Source organism: Canis lupus, chromosome 3 (genome assembly GCF_003254725.2).
Source record: "Canis lupus dingo isolate Sandy chromosome 3, ASM325472v2, whole genome shotgun sequence".
Lineage (NCBI taxonomy): Eukaryota > Metazoa > Chordata > Mammalia > Carnivora > Canidae > Canis > Canis lupus.
Window position 1 is genome coordinate 61,398,581 of NC_064245.1, and position 19,508 is coordinate 61,418,088.

At 42.5% G+C, this 19,508-nt stretch overlaps 2 protein-coding genes and 1 pseudogene across 14 annotated transcripts in view; 2 read left to right on the plus strand and 1 right to left on the minus strand.

The window, feature by feature from the left end:
• Positions 1–18,818, minus strand: part of GRK4 (G protein-coupled receptor kinase 4) — a 96,937-nt gene extending 78,119 nt beyond the window's left edge. For 2 of the 13 annotated variants that reach the window (XM_049108568.1, XM_035714166.2), the window contains exon 1: positions 17,585–18,816. In XM_049108568.1, coding sequence (XP_048964525.1) covers positions 17,585–17,648 — 64 coding nt within the window. In that variant the 5' untranslated portion in view covers positions 17,649–18,816. Of the gene's footprint in view, positions 1–17,584 lie in introns of all 13 variants that reach the window. The other 11 variants (XM_035714165.2, XM_035714163.2, XM_035714160.2 and 8 more) reach the window with 9 other exon arrangements.
• On the plus strand, positions 1,662–2,110 carry LOC112653195 (40S ribosomal protein S15a-like). Its single transcript, XM_035714169.2, has one exon. It carries the CDS (start codon positions 1,677–1,679, stop codon positions 2,067–2,069), a length of 393 nt encoding a protein of 130 aa, XP_035570062.1. The 5' UTR covers positions 1,662–1,676; the 3' UTR covers positions 2,070–2,110.
• LOC112653449 (40S ribosomal protein S16-like) lies at positions 2,807–3,228 on the plus strand (annotated as a pseudogene).
• Positions 18,819–19,508: the final 690 nt, after the last annotated feature.

Here is a 19,508-nt window from a genome sequence, read left to right on the forward strand (position 1 = left end):
CAATTCATGATCTCAGGGTCATGAGACTGAGCTCCACACTCAGTAAGGAGTCTGCTTGGGATTCTCTCTGTCCCTCTCCCTCTACTCCTTCCCCTGCTCATGCTCTCTGTCTCTCTTTAAAATAAAAAAAAAAAAACTATTTAAAAAAAACACAATAAAAAGGAAATATAATCATTCAAAGCATGGCATCAAGGCCACTTGGCATAGGGATAAAGAGGCAAATACTATAGACCCTGAGAATAGCTTTAAACATATGGAAGATCACAATATGGCCCTAAGTTATCCAAGATAAATTAATCCAGGCTCTATTTAATAAAGGCAGAAAGGGTACAGTGTAGAAATGACAATTTTAAAGTGTCAATGTTCAAGGAAGTAAATCCCAAATACTCAGACACCTCAGAGACTAGAATAATATATTCCCTGGTTTCAGAAAGCAAAGGCTTCTATGTATTTTGTGAAATAAACATTTTTCACTGAACCAAAAGAAAAAAACAAAAAGTTGAATATTCTTATGTTCTTTGAGAATAATGGATAATTAAGGTGCAGCTCTGCACAGAATCTGTGGACTAGAATCCCACATGGCTGAGCTCCATGTCATGCAGAATAGAAACTTTACCGAATGACATTCAACCATTTTAAAGATTTTTCTCATTTATTTTAGAACAAGAAAGAGAGAGAGGATATGTTTGAGCAGGAGAAGGGCAGGTAGAGAGAATCCCATGGAGACTCCCTGCTGAGTGGAGAGACCAACATGGGACTCTATCTCACAACCTGACCTGAGCTGAAACCAAGAGTCAGACGCTTAGCCAACTGAGCTGTCCAGGTGCCCCTCAACCTTTTTAATACATAAATTAAGTATAAAATGAGTTGGTTTGGATTCAGTGGGAAAGAACTGAAGCTTAAGAGGCTTGGTGCATTCCAAAGACACAGCATGGCATTTCTAGTTATTTGCATAATTATTAAATCTCCAAACCATCTCCACTTTCCTGCACAGCAAGGTAAAAGAATGTCCTTAAATGCTTTTCAATAATGTGACAAAAATTCATTTTCTTTATTACCTAACCAGATGTGTACGTTTTATGCTAAGCAGGTTTTCCTCAAGTTCTATTTTGTCAGCCACATGTTGAGCAAAAGGTTTTAGCAGACAGAAACAGCTCAAAACAGATGAAAAAGAATCTAAAAATATGTACATGACGTAATGAGCACTGGGTATTATATAACACTGATGAATCACTAACCTCTGTCTCTGAACCAATAATACATAATATGTTAATTAATTACATTTAAATTTAAAAATAAAATAAAATAAAAATATGCACCAATTCCCTCAAGATATCACTAGCACACTAGGTGGAGAAGACAGGAAGGGAGTCTCCCACAATAGCCTAATGAGAGAGGAAATGGCAAGAAACACACACTCAAAAAAAATCAAACAGAAATAGTACTTTTACCATGTTTAGCTAGGCAGATTTGGACTTCTTAGTTTCATTCCATACCTCTACAAGTAAGTCAAAATAAACATCAGATTAGCTGATTATTGAGTCCAAATATTCAAAAAAATTTTAAATTTAGTTTATCATCAACTAGCTAACTACGGGAAGCCTCAATCTATGAGACAAACCAGGAGCCAAGAAGTATCCACGTGGCTCTTTCCACCATCTCTCGGAGCCGCCACAATGGTGCACATGAATGTCCTGGCAGATGCTCTTAAGAGCATCAACAATGCTGAAAAGAGAGGCAAACGCCATGTTCTTATCAGGCCATGCTCCAAAGTCATCGTCCGATTTCTCACTATGAGGATGAATCATGGTTACATTGGCGAATCTGAAATCATCAATGATCACAGAGCTGGGAAAATTGTTGTGAACCTCACAGGCAGGTTAAACAAATGTGGAGTGATCAGCCCCAGATTTGATGTACAACTGAAAGACCCAGAAAAATGGCAGAATAACCTGCTCCCATCCCACCAGTTTGGTTTCATTATACTGACAACCTCAGCTGGCATCATGGACCACAAAGAAGCAAGACAAAAACACACAGGAGGGAAAATCCTGGGATTCTTTTTCTAGGGATGTAATTCATATGTGCAAATAAAATGCCTCAATGGACCAAAAAAAAAGTATCAAAGTGAAGAGGTTTTGGAGATTTCTTCCCACTCAATATAGGGCTTTAGGAGAAATGAATACAGCAACTGACTTTTAGGACTTTCCATAAATTCTAGATCGATTCCAGCTATAAACACGAAGAAAAATATTCTATCATCAAGAGAGAACTAATCATGACACCAAAGGCACAGGCAAGGCAAGAAAAGAAACAGAAAAATTGAACTTCATGGAAGTTTCCAATATTGTGCATCAAAAGATCGTTTCAACAGGGGGAAAAGGCAACCCACAGAATGAGTTGCCTATTCTTCGATTTGCAAATGATAAATCTATTAAGGGATTACTATCCAGAATAAATGGAGAATTCCTAAAATTCAACAACAAAAAAACCAAACAATGTAATTCAAAAATGGGTAGAGGACTTGAACAGACATTTTTTCCAAAGAAGGTATATACAGATGGCCAGTATGCACCTGAAAAGAAGCTTAGCATCACTCATCATTCAGGAAAGGCAAATTAAAACAATGAGATACCACCTCATACCCATAAAGATGGCTACTATCCAAAAACAGAAAATTCTAAGTGTTGGTGAGGATGTGGTGAAAAAGGAACCCTCATGCACTGTTGGTGGGAATGCAAACTGGGACAGCCACTCTGGGAAACAGTATGGAGGTTCCTCAAAAAACTAAAAATGGAATTACCATATGATCCAGCAATTATATACAAAATCCAAAAGAAGTGAGAGCAAGGTCTCGGCAGTGAAGCAAATGGGCAACAGCCTCATCAAGGTGAACGGGCAGCCCCTAGAGAAGCCAGCCCCATGCTCTGCAGTACAAGCCACTGGAACCTATTCCACTTCCAGGCAAGGAGTGATTTGCTGGGGGTGGACAGGCCAGTTCGAGGGAAGGGTGGTGATCACATGGCCCAGACTGATGCAATCTACAAGTCCATCTCCAAAGCCCTGGTGGCCAATTATCAGAAATATGTAGAAGTGGCTTCCAAGCAGATCAAAGACCTCCTCGTCCCAAATGACCAGACCCCATGGGTAGCTGATCCCCAGAACAGTGAATCCAAAAAGTTTGGCAGTCTTGGTGTCTGTGCTTGCTACCAGAAATCCTACCAATAAGCCCACCATGAAGACCAGGATTCACCTTTGAAATAAATAATGGTCATGGGATTTGAGGTTTTTTAAAAAAGGGGATAGAAATCCTGACACATGCTTCAACATGGATAAATCTTAAAGGCATTATGCTAAGTGAAATAAGCCAGTCATTGAAAAGTCAAATACTGTAAGATTCCATTTATATGAGGTATTAGTAGCCAAATCACAGCAGGATGGAGGTTGCCAGGGACTAGAGAGAGGGGAGAATGGGGAGTTATTACTAGTGGGAACAGAGTTTCAGTTGAGAAAGATGAAAAGAGTTCTGGAGGTGAATGGTGGTGATGTTTGCACAATAGTTAAGATGTACTTAATACCACTGAACTGTGCACTTAACTATATTTTACAACAAAAAAATTTTTGAAAAAAAACTTATTCAAACAACATAAAATCATTTGTTGTTTAAGTGCTAAAAAGGTATCACCCAAATTGCCCACTTTTTATTCATCCAGAAATGAAAACAGATATGCAAACACAAATCCTTTTTAATTAATTAATAATTAATTAATTAAGAGAGCTTTAGCAGAGGGGAGGGGGAGAGGGAGAGGAAGAGAAAGAGAATTTCAAGCAGACTCTCTGATAAGCATAGCCTGATGCAGGGCTCAGTCCCACAACCTTGAGATCATGATCTGAACCAAAATCAAGAGTCTGATGCCCATCTGACTGAGTCACCCAGGTGCCCTGCAGGCATAACAGTTTTGATTAGGGTATTATTCAATGTAACCACTAATCCTGCAGAAAATTCTCTCAGCACATAGCAGTCTTTACCCAAAATTATTACACTGGAGCAGTATATCTAAGTCCCAGCTTACTCCATTAGTAGATTCAAAGGCTGTTTTTCTTCTTCACTGCAGCTAATGTCAGCAGTTACCTAATACGATCAAAGCAAAAGAGTCAGGGGAAAAACGCTGGTGGGCCTCCCAGTTCTTTCTCATCCCATGATAAAATCACAGGGTTGTTTTGTATTTCACCAAACAGAAAAATAAGGTCTATTTTATTTTTTTAAAGATTTGTTTATTTATTGATTCATGAGAGACTCAGAGACAGAGGCAGAGACATATGCAGAGGGAGAAGGAGACTCCCTCCAGGGAGCCCGATGTGAAACTCAATCCTGGAACTCCCGGGGATGATGCCCTGAGGCGAAGGCAGACGTTCACCCGCTAATCCACCCAGGTGTACCAAAGTCTATTTTTATCAACACTTCCTGAGAAAGGCTATTACCATGCAAAAGAAGTAGGGTGTACAATCTTCAAGTATGGTCTGCTAACTACATAGATCTGCTCTTATTTAAAACCCAGTACAAGGCAGCCCAGGTGGCTCAGCGGTTTAGTGCCTAACTTCAGGCCAGGGCGTGATCCTGGGGTCCCGAATCAGGCTCCCTGCATGGAGCCTGCTTCTCCTTCTGCCTCTGCCTCTGCCTCTCTCTCTCTCTCTGTGTCTCTCATGAATAAATAAATAAAATCTTAAAAAACAGAACCCAGTACATTGTTTTCACTATTCCCATTTAACCACGTCAATGAAAACTTTGCTCTGGTAACTTCTGTCCAGGAGAAATATAGCTACAACAGAAACTCTGCTCTTTCATGCCCTGTTTTGCTTCCATACTCTTTATTGCATTGTCCATATGGGCTTTACTTACATACAAGTCTATTCATCTTGTCTTGCTCACTGACAGCACCTTTCCCTCATATCTCCAAAGAATAATCTTTTCCCAAGCATTTCTCTAAAATGCCTGGGAAGAGGAAGAAAGGGATTAGCAAAGACACTGCCTCAGTGCTCCTGATGCAGAAGTGCCAGCAAGGTGGACAGACCTCTCCAAATGAAGGTCACAGACCAGAGCAGCAGGTGCTGCAGAGCTTTGGCCAGGACACACGGTTTGGTTTGGCCCCTGGCCCCCAAGCCAGAGCACAGGGCAATGACAGGTCACTTCCCAGATCCACAGACTGTGTGAGAAAGCAGCATACCTACCAGGCTGTGTGCATGAGAAAGGCTGATCACAGGGTATCTACCCAGTGACTAAATCAGAGCAAAACTGTGACAGAAATGGAGCTACCATCTCCTATCTCATTTTCTTAGAGAAGTTCCCTAACTCAGACTTCTCCTGAGTCATATTGGCTCACCAATTCATACGAGCTTAGGTTAATGAAATGTTAGCGTACTTAGTTTACCTTAAAGTCTTCAGGAGAAAAATAGTGTTTAAGTAAAACACTGCATTACTTCAGTCCAGCACATCCTGCCAGGTTATCCTTGTCCTTAACCTTCCTTGTCTTTGACCTATTGTGCAGCTTTCTGTAAACTGTGGATGACAGGCAGACATGTGAGCTGTTTTGTCTAGTAGTTTCAATGGACTTCTCTTCCCTCTGTACAAAAATCAGTTTGCCTGGATTTGTAATTCAGTTCCTTTACTCATATAAATGTGAGCCTTTGACTTTATTTGAACTGATTGATTAGAACATTTGCAGGGTTCTCTATGTGAGTAAAACAAAACACATATTCATTTTAATGTGATCTGTATGAGCACAATTTTACCTTTCTTTTTTTTTTAATTTTTTAAAAAATTTTATGATAGGCACACAGTGAGAGAGAGAGGCAGAGACATAGACAGAGGGAGAAGCAGGCTCCATGCACCGGGAGCCCAACGTGGGATTCGATCCTGGGTCTCCAGGATCGCGCCCTGGGCCAAAGGCAGGCGCTAAACCGCTGCACCACCCAGGGATCCCCAATTTTACCTTTCTTTGGCAATTATCTTTAAGATGCCTTATTCCTAATCAAGCTCTACCCATGTCTCCTCTTTCATTTCTGATATTAGTAATTGGTGTCTTCTTTTTTTCTTAATGTGGCTAGGACTTACAGATTTTATTAACCTTCTCAAAGAATCAGATTTTTATTTTGCTGATTTCCTGTCTTTGGTTTCACAGATTTCTACTCTAAAATTTTATTATTGAGGAGACTCGGTGGCTCAGTCGGTTAAGTGTCTGCCTTCAGCTTAGGTCATGATTCCAGGATCCTGGGATGGAGCAACATGTCAGGCTCCCTGCTCAGTGGGAAGTCTGCTTCTCCCTCTCCCTCTGCCTCTCCCCCTACTGGTGCTCTCTCTTTCAAATAAATAAATATCTTTTAAAATTAAAATTATATCTATTATTACTTTTCTTCTGCTTACTTTGGACTTGATTTGCTCTTCTTCCTCTGGTCTCCTAAGGCGGAAGGTTAGATGGTCAATTTTAGATCTTCTGTTTTAATAAATGCATCTAAAGCTATAAATCTCCCTCAAGCACTGCTTTTGCGACATCTCACAAATTCTGATGTTTTACTCTTATTTTCATTTAGTTCAGAGTATTTTTTAGTTTCTCCTGAGATATTTCTGGCCCCTGTGTTATTTAGAAGTGTGCTGTTTAGGGGCACCTGGGTGGTTTAGTCAGTTAAGCATGGAGTATGTTTAATCTCCAAGTATTTGGGGGATTTTCCAGCTGTCTGTTATGATTTCTAGTTTAATTCCACTGTGGTCTGAGAGCAGATTTATTCTAGTCTTTTAAATTTGTCGCAATGTGTTTTATGGTCCAGAATGTGGACTATCTTAGAGGATGTTCCATGTGACCTTGAGAAGAATGTGTAGTGTATTCATCAATTTCTCCTTGAAGTTCTATTAGGTTTTGCCTCACATATTCTGACTACATGTTGTTAGGCATATACACATTAAGGATGCTATATCTTTTTGGAGAATTGACCCTTTTGTTGTTATACAATGCCCCTCTTTATCCTTGATAACTTTCTTTGCTCTGAAATTTAAACTATTTTGAATTAACATAGATATTCCTTCTGCCTTTGATTAGTGGTAGCATGGAATACTTTTCTCTATCCCTTTATTTTTAATCCATGTTTTTTTTTATACTTAAAGTGGGTTTTCTATAGGCAACATGTAGTTGGGTCTTATTTTTCTATCCACTCTGACAATCTCTGTCTTCTGATTGGTGCACCATTGATGTTTAAAGTGATCACTGATATATAATACAGGTATACCTCGGAGACATTGTGGGTTTAGTTCCAGACCACTGCAATAAAGCAAGTATCACAATAAAGCAATACAAATGAAATTTTTGGCTTCTTAAAGAGTGCATATAAAAATTACATTTATACTATGCTTTACTCTGTTAACCATGCAATGGCATTATGCCTAAAAAACAATGTATATACCTTAATTTTAAAATACTTTATTGCTAAAAATGCTAACCATCATCTGCACTTTCAGTAAGTCATAATCACTGATCACACAGCACCAAAACAAATAAAACATTATACTTTAAAAGTTTGAAATAAGAATTACCAAAATGTGACAAAGACATAAAGAGAAAAAATACTGTTGGGAAAATGGCATCAAAAGACTTGACACAGGGTTGCCACAAACTTCAATTTGTAAAAAATACAGTATCTATAAAACAAGGTATGTCTGAGGTTGGATTAATTATCTACCATATTTTTACTACTATTTGTTGCTCTTGTCTTGTTTTTATTGTTGTCTTCCATGCTTATTTTTTTTTAAGATTTTATTTATTTATTCATAGAAACACAGAGAGAGAATGAGAGGCAGAGACACAGGCAGAGGGAGAAGCAGGCTCCATGCAGGGAACCCGACGTGGGACTTGATCCAGGGTCTCCAGTATCACGCCCTGGGCTGCAGGCGGCGCTAAACCGCTGCGCCACCGGGGCTGCCCTCTTCCATGCTTATTTTTGCCTTTTGTGGCTTTGATCATCTTATGGGATTCTATTTTCACATCTTTCTTTTGTTTAAGATTTTATTTATTTATTCATGAGATACACAGAGAGAGGCAGAGACATAGGCAGAGGGAGAAGCAGGCTCCCTGTGGGCAGCCCAGTGTGGGACTTGATCCCAGAACTCCAGGATCACACCATGTGGTGAAGGCAGTCACTCAACCACTCAGCCACCTAGGCGTCCCTTTCCACATCTTTCTTAGCACATCAACTATATTTCTTTTTAAACTGTTTTAGTGATGCCCTAGAGTTAGCAACATACATTTACAACTAATCCAAGTCCCCTTTCAAATAACATTATACCACTTCACAGGTAGTACGAATACCTTATAAATAACAAAATATTCCTAATTTCCCCTCCTACTCCTTGTATCATTGCTGTCATTCATTTCACTTACACATAGCGTTATCTTTTATTTTATTTTATTTTATTTTATTTATGATAGTCACAGAGAGAGAGAGAGAGAGAGAGAGAGAGAGAGAGGGGCAGAGACACAGGCAGAGGGAGAAGCAGGCTCCATGCACCGGGAGCCTGACGTGGGATTCGATCCCGGGTCTCCAGGATCACGCCCTGGGCCAAAGGCAGGCGCCAAACCGCTGCGCCACCCAGGGATCCCAAGTGTTATCTTTTATATATATATTTATGTGTGTGTGTGTGTATGTGTTACCTGTTATCTGACGGCTCTTAGGTTAAAAATAAGAAAAACAGGTCTTCCTTTTACCTTCATCTATTCATTCTCCAATGCTCTTCCTTTCTTTATGTAGATCCAAGTTCCTGAATATATAATTTTTCTTTCTCTCTAAACAACTCATTTTAACATTTCTTGCAAGGCAGGTCTACTGGCAATAAATTCCCTCAGTTTTTGTCTGATAAAGTCTTCATTTCTCCTCACTTTTGGAGGATAATTTCACAGGGTACAGAATTCTGGCTTGGTGGGTTTTTCTCCCAATACTTTAAATGTTTCACACTCCTGTCTTCTTCATTGCATGGGTTCTATAAAGAAATCAGATATAATCCGTATCTTTGGCCCTGTATTGGTAAAGTGTTTTTATCTATGGCTCCTTTCAAGAGTTTTTCTTTGATTTCCTGAAGGTTAAAGATGATATTCCTAAGTGTCATTCTTTTCTAAGATTTTGAGAAAGAGAGAGAGTGCACACAAATGAGGGAGGGGCAGAGGAAGAGGGAGACACAGGCTCCCCACAGAGCAGGGAGCCAGATTTGAGTCTGGATCCCAGGACCCTGGGATCATGACCTGAGCTAAAGGCAGATGCTTTACCAACTGAGCCACCCAGGCACCTGTCTTAGGCATCATTCTTTTGGCATTTATCCTGTTTCATGTTTTCTAAGCTTCATGGATCTGTGGGTTGGTATCTGGCATTAATTTGAGGAAAGTCTCAGTCATTACTACTTCAAATATCTCATCTGTTCCTTTCTTTCTCTCTGCTCCTCCTGGCTTTCCCATTATGCATATGTTCTGCCTTTTACAGCTGTGCCAGTTTTTGGATATTTTATTGTGATTTTTTTTTTTTTTTAGTCTTTTTTCTCTTTGCTTTTCAGTTTTAGAAATCTCCAGTCATATCCTCAAGCTCAGAGATTCTTTCCTCAGTCCTGACCAGTCAGTTAATGAAGTCATCAAAGGGAGTTTTCATTTATTATTGTTTTGGTTCTTACCTCTAGCGTTTTTCTTTGTTAGAATTACCATCTTAAAAAAAAAAAATTACCATCTTTCTGCTTACATTATCCGTTTTTTGCCTGTTGTCTACTTTTCCCATTAAAGCCCTTATGATATCAATCACAGTCTTTAAAAATTCCTGGTCTAATAATTCGAACATTCCTCCTTTTACTCTGCTTGGTCTGGGAGGCTATGACAAGGGTTTGGAGGAGAGGGCTGACACCTTGACTTAAGTTTTAATAGGATCATTATGGCTGGTATATTGAGGACAGACTGTAGGGTCAGAAAGGCAGAAGCTGAGGCCAAGTAGCAGCCAACTGTGATCTTCCAGGTGAGATAGGTTGATGGCTTGAGCCATGCTGAAAGCAGCTGTAGCAGTGAGAGGTCAGATTCTTTGCATTTTGAAGGGAGATCTAAAAAAATATTTGTCCAGGGACTGGATGTGGGGTATAACGAATTAAAAATCAACTGCAAGATTTTCAGCCTGAGTATAAACTGAGGTGCAGAAGGAAAAAAAAATGGGGCAGGGTGGGCATTAAGAGTTTTGACTGTGTGTGCGTGTTTGTGTACATGCCAATGAGGTTTTTAGGTAGCAATGTCTGGTGGGCAAGTAGAGAACAAGCTGCAGTTCAATGGAAAGTTTCAGTCTGTAGATCTCAATTTGAGGGACAGTAGCTTCCTTCAAACCATGTTACTGAAGAAGAAGATCACAAGGAGTGAGACTCTATGGAATGAGCCTTGGGAGCATTTCAATATGAAGAGATCTAGTGAATGAGAGGCAACCAGTCAAGCAGCCTGAGAGGGTAAGAATTGAAATAGCAGAAAACCATGAAGGGTGGTGGTCTAGAAGGACGTACTGACTGAGGAGATCCCTATGATGAGCTATGTAATGTGCAGCCCACAAGTGTAATAGGATGAGAATCAAGAACTGACCCTGATGATCTTGACAAGGGTGGTCTTAGTGGACTGGTAGATGTGAGAGCTTGGAACCCAGCACATAACTCACTCAAAACTTATGTTTAAAGAGTAGGTGACATACATGCAATAGTGCATACACCATGTACCTCCAAACACAGGGCCTCATGCACATTTCACTAAACACAGCAGTGCACACACATATACCATATATCACTACAAAAGACCCCCTTTTCCCTAGACAAGGCTCTTTGGCTTGGTCTTTAGAAGAATGCAACAAGGTAAAGGGGAGAGAAGAATGGGGTCCTCTCCGTGGGTTTCTCTATCACCTCAGACTGCTATAATGAAATACCATAGTCTGGGTGACTTAAACAACACACATTTATTTCTCAGAGTTCTGGAAGCTGGAAATTCCTATATTAAGGTACCAGCAGACTGGTGACTGGTGAGGGCCCTTCCTGGTTTGTAGATGGCTATCTTCTCACTATGTCCTCACAGGCCTTTCCTTGCTACATACAATTGAACGGAGAGATCTCACATCTCTCCTTTTTCTAAGGATGTTAATTCCATCAAGAGGGCCCCCCTTATGACCTAATGTAACCATAATTACCTTCCAAAGGCCCTACTTCCAAATACCATCACACTATGAATTAGAGCTACAATAATTAAATTGGGAGAGGACACATTCACTTCATAGCAGCAGTCTTGGGGCACACATGCTGATGAACTGAAGCAGCCATCCCACCCCTCAAGCAGCTCTTCTTGATTCCAAAAGTCTCTACTGACAAGTCATAGCAAAGTCTAGCACCAATTTTCTGAGATGTCCCATCCAGGTACAGTCAGACTCAAGATGAGTTGGGTGGCATTCACTATACCATGTCAAGACAGGAAGACCAGTGGGGAAGAAACAAAGCAAGAAAAGAAAGAACATCTACATTAAGTTATGCGATCATGGCTTATATCAACCGTGGTTGGCATGACCCAAGCTATTTACACAGAAGACCTTCCACAGATCCTAAAACCTGAGTGGGGCAAAAACAAGAGGTACAGTCCACGAGGGCAGAATATTGTGTCCCCAAAAGTAGACAGTGATGTGAGGCCACAGCATTTGAAGGCAACAGTCCCACATCTAGAAAGCTAATTTTATGCCAGAAGCTAAAAACAAAGTATCAACCCATTTCCATTAAAATTGATAAACCAAGGAAGTCTCAACAGACAGCATTACATGATTAGTTAGAGCATGGGTCTCAGACCAGACAACTGGGCTGAATCCTGACATTCCCATTTCCTGGTGATATAACCTTGAGCAAGTCACTTTTCTTTCCCTCATCTGTGACAGGGGATAATACCTGCCCCAAGAGGTCAGGAGGACACTACCAGTTCAGCAGCCTTGTCGACTTTGCAAATCTAGTGCACAGAAATGCTCACAAAAAAAGATCTAGGATTACCATGCAAATGCTCAAGCACAATATCTCTGCCAGGAAGTGAGATAAATAGCACAGGAGTAAGGGGGCAGCAAAGGGAGTGCTGCCATGTGTTCTTTGAACTAGGAACTCTCAATTTGGTAAAAACAGATAGTTTTCATTCTAAAAGGTAAACACACGTGCCTGGCCTTTTGCTAACATCCTAACTAGTTATGGTTGACCCTGCTATCTTTGCTAGTGATGAACATGTAAATATTGAGAGGGGAACTATAGGTTGCATTACAGATATAATTAAGCATTTTAATACTGATTTAATAAAAACAAAAATATCAAATTCAAAATGAAATAAAAAGCACTCACCACTGACAATCTAAAGTTGAAGAAAATCTCAGTTTTTGTTCCCTATTTCCAGATGACTAGTCAAAAAAGACAGTTTAGTTTGAAACCTTAATTTCTGGTTATCATTGGTATTGAGAGAATTCCTGAGGTGTGCTCTTTTGTCCTCAGTCATCGGTTGGCATTCATAGAGCATATACTGGGTGCTAGCACAGTGCTAGATGCTGGTGACACAGAAGGGGAGGCCCAGAGCTGCCTTGAGTCAGCCCAGTGCAGTAACAGTTCATCCTGGGCACAACAGGGGCACAAAGGATGGAATGAGCAAGCCTCCTGCGGGAGTGTTGAAGTTCCCAGGAAAGGCATTTGGGCTGGAACACAGTGGAGGAGGAACAAAACTTCGCCAGGCAGGAAGGCATGAAGGGGTATAATACACTCAGCCACAGATGGACAAGGAGAGCAGAGCTAGGTCACTGAGGTCAGGTAGGAGCCTGTGGGGGTCCTGGAATGGAGGTCTAGATCCAAATTTTAAAAAGATTAAGGGAACATATCTGTGCTTTTTAGTGTTTTAGCAGCACTGGGATGCTAAAGGTGAAGAAAGTCTGGAAACAGACCAGCTAGGAAATTCTTGCCTTCAGTCAAGTCAAGAGGACCCTGGGGCAGGGCTACTGGGGAAGGACAGACATGAATGGATGTGAGAAATAACAAAGCTTAAGGATAAATGAGGTTCAAAGACCTATCACACATGAGAATTCAGGAAGAGGAAAGCTATACTTTTGGGAAATCTAATAATGAGAATAGACTAGAGACAAAGAACGAGGTTCAAATTAGCATAACTGCATGTTGAAGTGCCAGCTCTTCATCCAGACACTAGACACTAGACATAACAACAAAATCTACAACCACAACTATTAACCTTTACTGAGTACTTTCTGAGCACCAACCACCGTGACACGTTATCCTACACAATCTTTTTTTTTATTTTTTATTTTTTTAAAGATTTTATTTATTTATTCATGAGAATACAGAGAGGAGAGAGAGAAGCAGAGACACAGGCAGAGGGAGAAGCAGGCTCCACACAGGGAGCCCGACGTGGGACTCGATCCCGGGTCTCCAGGATCACACCCTGGGCTGAAGGCGGCGCTAAACCGCGGAGCCACCGGCACTGCCCTATTTTTTTATTTTTTATTGGTGTTCAATTTGCCAACATATAGAATAACACCCAGTGCTCATCCCGTCAAGTGCCCACCTCAGTGCCCGTCACCCAGGCACCCCCACCCCCCACCCACCTCCCCTTCCACCACCCCTAGTTTGTTTCCCAGAGTTAGGAGTCTTTCATGTTCTGTCTCCCTTTCTGATATTTCCCACTCATTTTTCCTCCTTTCCTCTTTATTCCCTTTCACCATTTTTTATATTCCCCAAATGAATGAGACCATATAATGTTTGTCCTTCTCCGATTGACTTACTTCACTCAGCATAATACCCTCCAGTTCCATCCACGTTGAAGCAAACGGTGGGTATTCGTCATTTCTAATGGCTGAGTAATATTCCATTGTATACATAAACCACTCATCTTTATCCACTCATCTTTCGATGGACACCAAGGCTCCTTCCACAGTTTGGCTATTGTGGACATTGCTGCTAGAAACATCGGGGTGCAGGAGTCCCGGCGTTTCATTGCATCTGTATCTTTGGGCTAAATCCCTAGCAGTGCAATTGCTGAGTCGTAGGGCAGTTCTATTTTTAACTCTTTGAGGAACCTCCACACAGTTTTCCAGAGTGGCTGCACCAGTTCACATTCCCACCAACAGTGCAGGAGGGTTACCCTTTCTCCACATCCTCTCCAACATTTGTGGTTTCCTGCTTTGTTAATTCTCCCCATTCTCACCGGTGTGAGGTGGTATTTCATTGTGGTTTTGATTTGTATTTCCCTGATGGCAAGTGATGCGGAGCATTTTCTCATATGCTTGTTGGCCATGTCTATGTCTTCCTCTGTGAGATTTCTGTTCATGTCTTTTGCCCATTTCGTGATTGGATTGTTTCTTTGCTATTGAGTTTAATAAGTTCTTTATAGATCTTGGATACTAGCCCTTTATCTGATACGCCATTTGCAAATATCTTCTCCCTTTCTGTAGGTTGTCTTTGAGTTTTGTTGACGGTATCTTTTGCTGTGCAAAAGCTTCTTATCTTGATGAAGTCCCAATAATTCATTTTTGCTTTTGTTTCTCTTGCCTTCATGGATGAATCTTGCAAGAAGTTACTGTGGCCAAGTTCAAAAAGGGTGTTGCCTGTGTTCTCCTCTAGGATTTTGATGGAATCTTGTCTCACATTAAGATCTTTCATCCATTTTGAGTTTATCTGTATGTATGGTGCAAGAGAGTGGTCTAGTTTCATTCTTCCGCATGTGGATGTCCAATTCTCCCAGCACCATTTACTGAAGAAACTGTATTTTTTCCAGTGGATAGTCTTTCCTCCTTTGTCGAATATTAGTTGACCATAAAGCTGAGGGCCCACTTCTGGATTCTCTCTTCTGTTCCATTGATCTATGTGTCTGTTTTTGTGCCAGTACCACACTGTCTTGATGACCACAGTTTTGTAGTACAACCTGAAATCTGGCATTGTGATGCCCCCAGCTATGGTTTTCTTTTTTAAAATTCCCCTGGCTATTCGGGGTCTTTTCTGATCCCACACAAATCTTAAAATAATTTGTTCCAACTCTCTGAAGAAAGTCCATGGTATTTTGATAGGGATTGCATTAAACGTATAAATTGTCCTGGGTAACATTGACATTTTCACAATATTAATTCTTCCAATCCATGAGCATGGAATATTTTTCCATCTCTTTGTGTCTTCCTCAATTTCTTTCAGAAGTGTTCTATAGTTTTTAGGGTATAGATCCTTTACCTCTTTGGTATTAACTTTTTTCCTAGGTATCTTATACTTTTGGGTGCAATTGTAAATGGGATTGACTCCTTAATTCCTCTTTCTTCAGTCTCATTGTTCGTGTATGGAAATGCCACTGACTTCTGGGCATTGACTTTGTATCCTGCCACACTGCCAAATTGCTGTATGAGTTCTAGCAATCTTGGGGTGGAGTCTTTTGGGTGTTCTATGTAGAGTATCATGTCATCGGCGAAGAGGGAGAGTTTGACTTCTTTGCCAATTTGAATGCCTTTTATTTCTTTTTGTTGTCTGATTACTGAGGCTAGGACTTCTAGTACTATGTTGAATAGCAGTGGTGAGAATGGACATCCCTGTCTTGTTCCTGATCTTAGGGGAAAGGCTCCCAGTGCTTCCCCATTGAGAATGATATTTGCTGCTACACAGTCTTCTTAACACTGAAGCAGAATTATTATCAGTCTGGTGCTATAGGTTAGAAGGAGGGATAGGACTAGCTGGGATAACACTCATAAAGAATTTAGCATGCTGCTTGGACAGAACAAACCCGCACTGATGTTAGCTATCCTTATCAACAAGTAGGCTCTATGGCACACTTGGAACGTGCTTTATTTCCTCCAAATGGAGCCAATCCTTTTTGTTTTCCATATGAATTTCATCTTCTCTTTCTTATATTTAGTAAAGTAACAAATCATCCCCTTAATCTCCAATTGTTTACCAAGTACCAATTAAATGGCTAGCCAGCACTGAAAGAAATAAAAAATAAAGGTAAATCTATGCCCTGCCCACACAGACTAAAATTTGGCTGGAGAAAGAATCACTGACTATGCTGACCTCACTTCTGAATCCCAAGTTCCAAATTCCCCAAGGGCAGAGAGTGCCACCAAGCTGGAAGAATTAAAGCAAGCTACAAAGAAAATGAAGGTAAACCGGATTCTGAAGGATGGAAAGAAATGAACAAGAAGAAAGCAAGGACGGCCAGCCACACGGAAGATTGGAATAGCAAGCATACAAGAACATGTCCAAATGAACACGAAAGTTGTTGATTGTTTTACAATAAAAATACATTAAGTAGGTCTTGGGTGTGGGATCAAAATAAGTGCAATGAAGGAAACAAAAATATTAGCTACTATACTTTCTAAATCAAAGGACTTATACATCTAGAAACCCTTTACAATCAAAATCCTGGAGAGGAAGTCACAGCGAGACAGCTCATGAAAATGACACCAGGTGTATTAACTATGCATCAGATGCTAAACAACTGCTAAATAATGCTATCATCTGAAATCAGAACAGAATACGACATATAAGACCAAAATCCACACTAAATGTACATACCTTTTATTCCTCCCTCTGCATTTATGCTGTCAATTTCTCCAACAGAGAAAATGGGGCGAGTCTCCTCAGAAGTATGATGTGAAACAATTTAAAGTTAACATTTAAAGCCATAAGGTCACAAAATGCTTAACAAATGTATAACACAGGGGGAAAAAATCCTAAATGTTAAAAAAAAAAAAAGCAGTGATTTTGTGTTTGATGAACAGTATGACCATTATTTTCTACTTCCTTACAGTGTGCCTGGCAGAGTGACAACTTTTTCAATGCGGAATTATCTGCCAACATTTCTGAAAAGGAGGAACAAATTTAAACACCTTCTGTTTGAGAACAACAGAGAAATTGATTTTATTTGAAATAAATCTAGAAAATGACTGGATTCATTCATAATGTTAAACCAACAGTGAAGGCCAACATATAACTGCTGTGTTATATACGCTTCTTTCAAATGTTAATTTTTTTAATACCTGAGCCAGAGAAACTAAATAAGGAACTAGCAATGAACAGACACGTTCAAGAAGACACTCCCTAGGGGATCCCACTTGAGCTTCTAAAGCAAATAAACTGTCGACTTGAGAGAACAGCCCTAAGTTATAACCAACACTCAGCATATATTCATCTTTCTGATATTTCATATTCAACTTCTCTAAGCATTCATCACAAGGACATGACTCTTTGAAAACAGGAGTAAACATTCTCTGTTGGCAAAAGGCAGAACTAACAATTACACTACTACGAGTTAATACTTCAGGGAACAAAAATTAAAACTCTTTTGGAAGCAGGCTTTCAAAAGGCTTTTTGGCAGAAAATACTAGTTTTATGATTTTTTTTTTTTTTTTTAGATTTTAAGTAATCTCTATATCCCAGGTGGAACTTGAACTCACAACTCTGAGACCAAGAGTCACAGGCTCTTGTGACTGAGCCAGGTGGCCGCCCCTGGTTTTATGTATTTAGCACTTAGCTAGCACTTATATTTACCTCTTTGTCTCATCTCTAAAGCACTGTATGGAAGTGTGCTTGACACAAGTCTGTTTTCATACATCACACCCAAAGATGATGGTACAGTGGAAAAGAAGACCAGTTGAGCAATGGGTCAGATGGGTTTTCCACGGAGGATAACAATTCACCTCTGTGACCAATCTGGAGTCAAAGTGAGAAACACCAGACACAATGAAATGCTCCAATGAAACACACTGATCTGAGCTCACCCCATTGCCTTAACAGAAAAATAAGACCCCATTCTCTTTCTGCCCTTCCTTGGTCTTCTATTCAAGATAACCCAGGTTAGCACACAAAAATATTGAGATGAGGGCTCTATTCTCAATTCTTAAACTAAGAGACATTTTACAAAATAAATCTGGATCCTTCCATTTAAACCCCAACCTGGGTATCTAATTCTCTGCACCAGTCAGAGAATGTTTTGTGGAGAATTCCTGTTCAATGTTGGACTCAAGGTCTCCAGTGAGTTGAGGAACCAGGCACTTTCTCATCCAATCTTTCCTTCTGAAAGACACTTAGGACACAAATGGTAAGGGGGGTGGATTAAGAAGAAAACAAAGCCCAAAGACCTGAGAGAACTGTATTCCAGGTGACCTTCTCCCACACAGCCTTATTCACTATTCCAATCACAAGAGGAATTAACTGATGCTTCCCAACAGCACCCCAAGTCACCAGGAGCACCCCTCCACGGCCATGTGGGCCCAGGACAGAACCCCAGCCCTGGGGACATGGTGCACAAAACGCACCTTGCACATGCTCTTCAGCACAGAGTTCTGGCCATTGTGCACCTGCAGGCCACATTTATCGCGCTTGCAGCTCCTGCTCCAGCACCGACTCCGCAGGAGCCCAGGGGCTGAAGAACCGCAGGCGGGCAGCTCTGTCGCCTGCTCCCCCGACTCTTGGGCTACAGAGGACTCGAGCAGCCAGCCATCTGCGCGGAAGGCGTCGTGGTAACACCCACTCTACGCACCCTAAAGCTTCAGGTCAGACCTCAAAACCAAGAAGGCGCGCTGCAATACCAGTCCACACACACTAAGGGCAGGCCCCCGCTCAGGGCACGCACAGGCTTCTGCTCGTCGTCCCTTCTGGCCTCTTCGCTCCGTGGCCTGGCTCCCTCGCCCTCGGGTTAGGGCCCTGCCCCGGGCGCCCGCACCACCACCGGACGCTGCGCGGAGGCTCAGACCAAGGAGCGGGGCCGCAGACTAGCCTAACTCGGGTCTGGAGGTGCCGAGAGGGGTGCGGGGCAGCGGACGGGGCTCCGGGAGGGTGCGGGTGGGCGGGGGGCCGGGCGCCCGCCGTGCACCCACCTTGGCGCGCTTTCAGCAGCAGCGTGTTGGCCACGAGGTTCTCCAGCTCCACGGCCCGCCGCCGCCGCCGCCGCCGCCGCCGCCGCCGGGGTCCGCGGGCCCGAGGAGGCGGGGAGGGGGCGGGGGGCGCCGCCGCCTCGGCGCATGGCCCGCAGGACGCCACCCGGCCGGGCGACCCCTCGAGGGGCCCGAGGGAGCTGCGCCGCCGCCGCCGCCGCCGCCGCCGCCGCCGCCGCCGCCGCGGCCACCGCCACGGCCACAGCCACCAGCTGCCGCGCCGCCTCCGGGCCAGCCTGCGGCGCCGCCGCTCTCTCTGCCGCTGTCGCCGCCGGCGCCGGCCGGGGGAGCCCTCGTCGTCCTCGCGTCCCGGGCCTCCGGCGGGGGCGGGGGTGAGGTTGGGGCCAGGGGAGCTGGCGGCGCCGCCGCCGGGGAACTCCGCGCTCACCGCCGCCTCGCCGGGGCCCGGGCTCTCGGCCCCATCGCTCGCGCCTGGCGCGGGCAACTCTCCCCTCAGGGCCCGGCTCCCGGGCCGCCCGGAGTGTCTGCCGAGCCCCGCCCCCCGGAGGGGCTCCCCGACCGAGGCTGCCCGCCGCCGC

Coding starts and splice junctions, on each gene's coding strand:
- LOC112653195 (XM_035714169.2), top strand. CDS start 1,677: ATGGTGCACATGAATGTCCTGGCAGATGCTCTTAAGAGCATCAACAAT.